This window comes from Aegilops tauschii, chromosome 3 (assembly GCF_002575655.3).
Source record: "Aegilops tauschii subsp. strangulata cultivar AL8/78 chromosome 3, Aet v6.0, whole genome shotgun sequence".
Taxonomy (NCBI): domain Eukaryota; kingdom Viridiplantae; phylum Streptophyta; class Magnoliopsida; order Poales; family Poaceae; genus Aegilops; species Aegilops tauschii.
Window position 1 is genome coordinate 2,627,477 of NC_053037.3, and position 9,898 is coordinate 2,637,374.

General features: G+C 46.4%; 1 protein-coding gene across 1 annotated transcript; it reads left to right on the top strand.

The window, feature by feature from the left end:
- The first annotated feature begins 3,990 nt into the window (after positions 1-3,990).
- On the top strand, positions 3,991-7,524 carry LOC109771903 (protein MOTHER of FT and TFL1 homolog 2-like). The gene is made up of 4 exons (XM_020330599.4): positions 3,991-4,337; positions 4,496-4,557; positions 4,755-4,795; positions 6,999-7,524. Exons 1-4 carry the CDS (start codon positions 4,086-4,088, stop codon positions 7,226-7,228), a joined length of 585 nt encoding a protein of 194 aa, XP_020186188.2. The 5' UTR covers positions 3,991-4,085; the 3' UTR covers positions 7,229-7,524.
- The last annotated feature ends 2,374 nt before the right edge of the window (positions 7,525-9,898 follow it).

Here is a 9,898-nt window from a genome sequence, read left to right on the forward strand (position 1 = left end):
CTTACCGACCTGCACTGTCACCTCGGCTAGACCGGGGGCTTCGCCTCGACATATTGGCAAAGTTGTGCTATCACTTCATCAAGCTGATCTCTTCGCCCGGGCGCCTCGGGACCGGCTTGGGGGCTGGGACATCTACCCTCCACAAGCTCAGACCACGTCATCAACACCGAGCGAATTAACCACCTAAGCCGCTTTCATGCTCAAATTTTTTAAATGTTAAATTTTTGTTCAGTTCAACCAAGCATTATATTTGTGTCAAACAAAAAAGCTGGTTGTTAAAAACCTCATTTGTTAAAAAAACGTTATTTGTTAGAAACACTTATTTTACCCAAGTTAACTGGGGCTCTTAAATTTTTATGAGCTGTTTTATAATAAATGTTTTCTTCTAAGTCGTTGCAAAGTCTTTCTCTACCACTCCTTTCTCGACTCGAGTGTGTGGTCAATAGCAGGATAGCCTAGTTTCTCTCTAATGCCGCTCGAGTTTAGTTCGCTAAACTGGCATGAGAATCACTCCGCCTTCGGGATAGGAGGTTGAAGCTGAAGGCTGGCCCGCTTGAAGTCTTGAGATCGGATGTGTCATGTTAAAGGACGACAGAAACACAAATTAATTTTAAGTAAAATTTTAGATTGGCACCAAAAGATTTGATTCAATATAGAAGTAAAGTCTTTACATGATTTTTTTTGTTTTCCAAGATTTTGACACCATTAACCTATTTTATGTTTTTCTTTCAAGAGGTAGGACATCCTCTTGTTCGAGGTGTTCTGTGTGGTGGTTTTGCTCGGAAATCTTTTCCGACCCGCAGTTTGGCATCTTCCCTGCCGAGCTGCACCTCGGCGTTGTCAAAACGTACATGATAGTTGAACTAGTTCCCGAGGAGATATGATCCTAGGGTCGGCCATGTTGCCCAACCCATGTCTCGGGGGCTACTACATTGATTGATTGAATGCAGTAAATTTTAAAGTGCAATACGGTTTTCGAGAAGATTACGATTCTCAGGTTGGTCGGCCGCACCCAACCTGAGTCTCGGGGGCTAATTCACACCGCGTTTTAATTCCTAAAGCATGCTGCCAAAACTGCTGGTAAAGTAGTTTTTTTGTGAGTGAAAATGCATGGGAAACTGCTGGTAAAGTATTTCTTGTAATGTCCAAAATTTGTGCTATCACTTCATCAAGCCGATCTCTTCGCCCAGGCACCTCGGGACTGGCTTGGGGGCTGGGACCTCTACCCTCCACAAGCTCGGAAAACGTCATCAACACCGAGCGAATTAACCACCTAAGCCGCTTCCATGCTCAAATTTTTTAAATGTTAAATTTTTGTTCAGTTCAACCAAGCATTATATTTGTGTCAAACAAAGAAGCTGGTTGTTAAAAACTTCGTTTGTTAAAAAATGTTATTTGTTAAAAACACTTCTTTTACCCAAGTTAACTGGGGCTCTTAAATTTGTATGAGCTGTTTTATAATAAATATTTTCTTCTAAGTCGTTGCAAAGTCTTTCTCTACCACTCCTTCCTCGACTCGAGTGTGTGGTCAATACCAGGATAGCCTAGTTTCTCTCTAAAGCCGCTCGAGTTTAGTTCACTAAACTGGCCTGAGAATCACTCTGCCTTCGGGATAGGAGGTTGAAGCTGAAGGCTGGCCCACTTGAAGTCTTGAGATCGATGTGTCACGTTAAAGGACGACATAAACAAAAATTAATTTTAAGTCCAATTTTAGATTGGCACCAAAAGATTTGATTCAATATAGAAGTAAAGTCTTTACATGAGTTTTTTTGTTTTCCAAGCTTTTGACACCGTTAACCTATTTAAGTTTTTCTTTCAGGAGGTAGGACATCCTCTTGTTTGAGGTATTCTGCGTGGTGGTTTTGCTCGGGAAATCTTTTCCAACCCGCAGTTTGGCATCTTCCCTGCTGAGCTGCACCTCGGCGTTGTCAAAACGTACATGATAGTTGAACTAGTTCCCGAGGAGATACGATCCTAGGGTCGGCCATGTTGCCCAACCCAAGTCTCGGGGGCTACTGCATTGATGGATTGAATGCAATAAATTTTAAAGTGCAATACGGTTTTTGAGAAGATTACGATCCTCAGGTTGGTCGGCCGCACCCAACCTGAGTCTCGGGGGCTAATGCACACCGCGTTTTAATTCCTAAACTATGCTGCGAAGCAAGGAATCAATCCTTAGGCCGATTTCGCGAATCGACCTGACTCTTAGGGGCTACTGGATCAGCGGTTTTATGTCATCCTTCAGGTGCATCACGGATTTCAGTGCGACACGCACCTTGAGGGCTATTGGCTATACATCTCGGCAGACAATAATTGCACCAATCAGAAACATTTCATAAAAAATCAGCCCAAGGCCGAGGTGGTGCACCACCTCAGAAGCTGTCCGGCGTAAAGCTCGGATCCGAGTGGCTGGCTCCGTATAGGGCTTTTTCAGCATTAAGCTCGGTTGAATTCCTTCAAGTTTTTCAAGGAGGTAATTTGTGACACCTCAGATGCAGATCGGCGTTGGAGCTTGGCTGCAAAAAGACACCTCAGATGCACTCCAGCGTTGGAGCTCGGACGCAGGAGGACACCGTCGCATGGGAAAAACCTCAAACCCGAGGTATGGCGTAAAAATAATAAGGCATTAATAAAGGCCGAGAACTTAAAGGGGCTCCTCAGATGCCCGACGTGTGAACTCTTCGGATTCACTTCAGCGATCCTCAAGATCGAAGATGGAAAAAATTGTTGAACCAACTTTCAAGACCGACGACCAAAAATGAAGAACTGTTTGGAAGAACCGAGGAGCGTCCCCAACTTGAAGACCAGTTCAGGGGGCTACTGACGGTGTCCTGGACTAGGGCTACTCACCACGTCATCACCCGACCAGGTGGGTCGGGCCGAGGATCCCCATGGCGGTTCACTAATGGGCCACTTCCGGCAGCCCATGCCATATACGAGGAATATTTCACAAGACTTGGTGATCAAGACAAGGACTCTGCTTGTTATCCTTGGCCTCTGGTACATTATATAAGGCGAGGCCAGGCTAGTCGATAGATCATATTCTAGATGACTTGAACACAATCACATTCACCTAGCCCTAGGGTTAGAACACATCTCATGATCTCAAGGTAGATCAACTCTGTACTCGATACATCTTCATTTATATAAACAAGAGCAGGACATAGGGTTTTACCTGCATCAAGAGGGGCTGAACCCGGGTAAACATCGTCTCCTTGTTCCTGTTACCATCTGTCCGAGATCCACAGCTCGGGACCCCCTACCCCAAGGTTTGCCGGTTTCTACACCGACACCTGTCCTTTGCGATCTTGCATCGGGAGAAGGGCAATAATGTTTTTGGGCAGCGTCTTGTCGCGACTACTCCCGGTGCGTCTTCGTCTCCGCCCTCTTCTTCCATAAGTTCCGCGACACCGTCGCCATGGCCGAGGATGACGCCACCAAGAAGAAGGCTGCGGATGAAGCCACAACCATGGGCCCTAGCCTTGCCTACTAGAGGGTATGATTTGTTCATCCCTATTTGCTCGTTCTTGTGCTAGTCATATATGTCGTGTTTATAGATGTTTCAGTTGTATGTTCTGTATACTTTGATTTTGGTGTGAGTTTCATACTATTTATTGATTTGTTCATGATTTGGTTAGGGATTAAATCAATGACAAAAGTGATAATATTTGAAGTGCATGAACCTGGCTCGGTGAGTGACTGTAAACAAACTGGCTCACTGCATTGCATGCGTACATGCATGCGCAGTACACACGCAGCTGCCGGATCCAGCCAGCGGATTCTCTGTCTCGCTGGCGGAAGAGGCACGCAGTGCGCACCCAGATCATCACCCCACACGTGGCACGCCGGTCCTTCCAGAGGCCGTGTCCCGGCTACGTGTCGCTCGAGCTGTACATGCATGATCCATGCAGTGCATCAGCGATCGATACGTACGTATGTATAGGCCGGCTGCATGCACGCATGGCGCCAAGGAGGGGAGGGGAGGGGTAGCCCAAGTCCCAACCCCCGTGACAAAACCCTCAGTTAATAATCCGCCGCGCCAGCCACCTGCTTAACCCTAACGTAAGCCATATATACACCCGGGCATGCGTCATTTGTACAAGTCCCGGAAGCAGAGCGAGAGGAAGAACAGGGCAGCAGACATGTCCCGTTGCGTGGATCCGCTGGTGGTGGGGCGGGTGATCGGCGAGGTGGTGGACATGTTCGTGCCGTCGGTGGCCATGGCCGTGGCCTACGGCGCCAGGGACCTCAGCAACGGCTGCCACGTGAAGCCCTCCCTGGCCGCCGACCAGCCGCTCGTCCGCATCTCCGGCCGCCGCAACGACCTCTACACCCTCGTACGTCCCGTCCCGGCCCCATGCGTGCATGCACCTGCCGGCCTCAATCGTCTCGTGGTCATGGATATACACACTTGTTCATATGCATGGGAACTTGATCGTGATTTATATATGTGTGTGCATGGTGATCCATGGATGGACATGCTTGCTTGCTGCAGGTGATGACGGACCCTGACGCGCCTAGCCCTAGCGAGCCCACCATGAGGGAGTACCTCCACTGGTATGTACTATCACTACTACTGCTGCTATCTATATGTATGATTTGGCACCTGACTCACAATTAAACAAGTGTCAATTCCATAGATCTCCACACACCCACACCCTGGAGATATGGGTATCATCATGGTCCAGCTTCTTTATTTATTAACTGATTTCTATTGCACTCATTGTGTGCGTTTTATTCTTGTGTGTCTGCAGGATAGTGGTTAACATACCGGGTGGAACAGATGCAACTAAAGGTCAGTACTTTATTTATGACAAACGGATCATTAATTTCATATAACACTCACAATAGATTGCACTGCCAATAAGTTTAATTAAACAGTCATATGTAAATTCCACTCTTACATTATCATTCTTGCGCGTCTCTCACGGTATTGCCGATGGACATCTTCGGTTATAGTAGAAATATCCAAATTGTAGTTTCAAATTTTAGTACAACGACTTCGTACTTCTGGGGTCCCATTCGATTTTATGTCTGGGGTCCGCACCTAGTTCTACCCAGTATTGTTGTTTTATGAGTAACCATTTGAGCCTTGGGCGCTCTCACACATCTCAATGAGTGGAATTCTAGTTGTTTTGACACTTTGCATCTACCATCATCTTAGTTAAGGCTTTTAAATTGGGAGCTATAGACTTCTCTCTTATTTCATTTGTTTAAGCTTCTTCTACCATATCTCTTCACACCATGAACTCTAAGTGCTACTCATTTTAGAATTTTTCACTTAAATTAGGAAATGATATACATAAGCTGCAATTACTGTAATGTTTCCACTCTTTGACGTCTCTAGTAATGGTCTTATTAGCAATCTTCACGTTTAGTGTATGCTTAGACCTTATGGATGATGGTGCTTTAATAGACAAAACACTACAATAGTAAAAACACATTTGATGAATATACTTACATATAACTAAACCCCACCTCCACCCCATCCCCACATCGCACACACACAAACACGTGCTCCATACCTACCATATATTGCCAATACGTTGGTCATTGTGCCAAGTCCATCTCTTGCCCGAGACGTTTTTGGATCGTATGTAAAGTCCTCTATCTCACCTAAGACCCAACCGTCACATGTAAGAGATAGCTCATGTCACTCCATGTGCCCTTATATATGTCACGGACAAACCTATCGTTTTCAATTTATCGGTGCATGTCGATACCCAGTGGCCCCGACACGCGCACATGCAAATTATGATTGCTCACACATGCCTTCTATTGCGATGAACGGTTATAATTCGATTTTCCGAACAAGTTATTCGTCTTTCTACCGTTAAGTTAATCTTTTTTTCTTCTTCCTTTTTTCACTGGTAATTTGACAACGACGATATTATGAAATTAGTTCAGCAACCACAAAGCATGACATTGTTTGTCAATTGGTCTCGTGTCCTTTTACAATACTATCCATTGGTGCTAATAGTGTCTTTTGTGAACCTCGTCATATTTAATAAAATTGTTCTTGCAAAAAAAAGTTAGTAGTCAAATCCCTAGTTTCCATATTTTGCAAAATTGACTGGTACTACATAGTTATAAATTATTTTGGCGAACATAAATATAGTTATAATTAAAGTTGATGTCTCAAGAATATGTACCTGACATAAAATGAACAACATGTCACCGAATTTCATACTTTTAAGGCCTTCCGCCGTCGTGCGGCATTTACTTATGCCTCTATCTATACCCAGTTTGTGGTTGCTGAATTGTGTTTGTATGTGCTAATTTTATAGTATGTTGTAGGAAAACAGCCATAAATTTAGGCAAAAACGAGTTGAACAAACAATAAAATGGAAAAAAAATTGAATAAATAAACTGGAGTACCATAACACACCACCGTGCCAACGCAGCCTTCGACGACCGGCCACACCTACATATGTACCCAAGCCCAAGTAACAAAACAAACTTGTTTGGTGGCCGCTTCCTGCGATCACCACAGAAAAGAGGATATGGTGCATAAAATATCCAAGATAACGACGGTACTCCAAGATTCTACTTGTATATATCTTATTATGTGCACCACGCGCGCGGTGCATCCATATGCATGCGATCGCATGGCACAAACTTTGGAGCATGCACGCAAGCATGGCCGCCGCAACGGCGCCACGCCGCCGGACGGCCCGGCTGCCACCAAGCGTTCGTCCGGGAAGCGTCCCACGTGTCCGGCTGTCACACGTGTACATTCCTGATGCATGACGCATACAGTTAGCTTGTATGTACTATATAGACAACATACGGATTATAATATGGACTAGATATGGATGTATATAGATATATTTTAAAATGTATATTCAATCAGTTTACTTTGTATGTGGTCCATATTGAATTCTCTAAAAAAAATTATATTTAAAAACGGAGAGATAGTAAACTCTGTCGTTTTGCCGCCCATGCATGCATGAACGATGGATAATATGTCCGGGTATATATATTTGTGGTGCATGCAGGTGAGGTGGTGGTGCCGTACATGGGGCCGCGGCCGCCGGTGGGCATCCACCGCTACGTGCTGGTGCTGTTCGAGCAGAAGACGCGCTTCCCCTACGTCGAGGCGGCGCCGCCGGAGGAGCGCGCTTACTTCAACACCCGCGCCTTCGCCGCCAACCACGAGCTCGGCCTCCCCGTCGCCGTCGTCTACTTCAACTCCCAGAAGGAGCCCTCCGGGCACCGCCGGCGCTGAGGAAAGCGCGCGCCGGCCGGGCTACTCGGGCACCGCCCGCTGCATGCGCACCGAGCTACAATACTTAATCCCGGTGAAGAATAATAACTAAACTTCCATAAGTTAAGCCTGAACTGCTACAGTATCTGCTGTTTACTGTTGTGTAATTGCACTGTGCTTGCGTATGCATGCATGAGATGCATGGACCATATATGTCTTGGGGTTTTGCAGAACAACTCTGTCTCCGCGCGACGGGGATATTTCCTGCGCGTGTTCTTGTAATAATAGTACTAGCATGCAGCTGGCGCTTAATTTCATGTTGTTTGGTCTTCGATTATCATGCATACTACCATAGTCTCTTACCGTCTTTCTACTTGTCATCGTGTGTTAATTTTCTTTCGATTTGTGAGATCTCCTAGGTACATACTACATGCGTACCCACTTTGCATGATCACACTCCCTCCATTTCAGAATACTGGTCATGGTTTTAGTCAACGGAAGGAGTAGATGCCAATGTTTTTCTTATTCCGTTTTATTTCCAGGTGGGGCCAAAAGAAAATAGGTTCTGAAAAATCTCAGAAATTTCAGGGTTTTTTTCACCCGAAATTAACAAATGAATTTTGTAAGGGCAGACCTGTGCACGTAGCTCCTACTTACGCAGGGTCCAGGGAATGGTCCAACCACTTTGGGGTCTATATATAGTACGTAGCCTTTCCTTATATTTCTGCAAGAGACTGTTTTCATGACTCGAACCCATGATCTCATGGTCACAAGGCAATAGCTTTACCGCTACGCCAAGGCAACAAACGGATTTTGTATTCAAAAAATACAAGGTAAAAAAGTACACTATTTTCCTCGCAAAAAGGTAGGATTACACTATTTAACTCATCGTACACATGAGGTTTAGTTTGCATAATAACCTAAAACTCGATCCTACTACAACCGGTGAGATGGGTTACGCTTATTACCACAAGGCTGAGGGTTGTACTGTGATAGGGTGTGACTTGATATCAGTTGACCGAGACTTAACCAACTCTAAGTCAAGTCACTAAAAAGAAAAATATCGTCAGATCTTCACTTAAAATCCCACAAATATAGGATCAACTGAGACTTGGTTGAGTCTTAGTCGACTGAAATTTAGCAAACCCGATCGTGATAGTATATGCATACGGGCTCTATTTGGCATTAGCTAGATGTTTAAGTTCAAATAATATCAGTTTTTTGGACTATATTTAAATTTCATGGGTTCCACACTGGAAATTCTGACCGAAAAAACCCTGATATATGCACGCATGACGATATTCTTTTTTCCCCTTGCTTCTTACAAAGCTGGTTATCTAAAAAAAGGAAACCCTCAATTCCATAGTACGTGTCTCCAATTTAGTATAACATGTACTAAATCAGCGGCACTTAATATGGACTGTCGGCATTAGTTCTCATTGTTTCTGGGGGTAGCCGAGACCTGAGATCTCAGTTCAATTGAAGTGTGAAGTGTGCAGGCAACGATCATTATTGCCCATTCTGGATAGGTGGCGAGGCCCATCTAAATAATATTGTGTTGGATCACGGGTTCCGGCAAAACCCTTAAGGTTCGAATACTGGGGTGCGCACGAAGATCTCTCTCTTCCTTGATGGCTAAATCGCTCAAGGATCTCACGGCCTAGCTCGACGAACTCAAAGAACAGAGGGACACGAGATTTATACTGGTTCGGGCCATCGTTGTGGTGTAATACCCTACTCCAGTGTGGTGTGGTGGATTGCCTCTTGGGCTGAGGGTGAACAGTACAAGGGGAAGAACAACCTCCTGAGGTGAGGTGTTCTTGTGCTTTGGTGAGCTGGTGGATGTCTTCCTCCCCTCCAACTATGGTGGCTAGTCCTATTTATAGAGGCCCGGGTCCTCTTCCCAAATATTGAGCGGGAAGGGATCCCACAACGACCAAGTTTGAAGGGGGACAACTAGTACAACTTATCCTGACAAAAATAGTCTTCGTCTGCCAAAGGCTCTGGTGGTGACGCCGTTTTGGGCTCCACGGTGACCTCCGTCTTGCTGTCCGGCTGGTCTTGGTCTCGTTGCATCGATAGGGAAACCTTTGCCCGATGCCTCGGGACTCCTCGCCTGTGCTTGCCCCTTTAGCACCAAAGAGGAAACGAGGACACTGCGCGCGTGAGCGCCCGCCTGGTTGCGGTCGTCATGGCTTGCGTCATTGGATCCTCGCGAGGTTTGCCTTGCCTTGATCTCTCTGCCCCTCGCAAGCCAGCCTGGTGAGACCGCTCCCGAGGAGGTCTTGTGTCGTCCGCCTCGCGAGGCTTGGCCCCTCGCGAGGGTCTTGAGTGTTTGCTGGTGAAGACGGGCCGTACTGGGCCGCAAGTAGAGCCACGACATGGGCCGCAGGCAGGCAAGTCTGGGGACCCCCATTCCCAGAATGCCGACAGTAGCCCCCGGGCCCAAGGCGCGCTTGGGCTGGGCTTCGAGGCGAAGGCAAAGGGCAAGTACGGAGCACCGCGGGCCCCAACAGCCTGGGGCCTTGGTCGACGCGTGACGATTGATTGGACGTGGGCGTCTCCGCTTCCCCACGCTGCCTCGGCAACTGCCCGACTTGACGAGTCCCTGCTGCATGCAAAAAGGGTTATCATTACCTGCGATCGTGGGGGTCGCCGGTTGGCCTTCTCTTGCTATAAATGAGGAGGGGG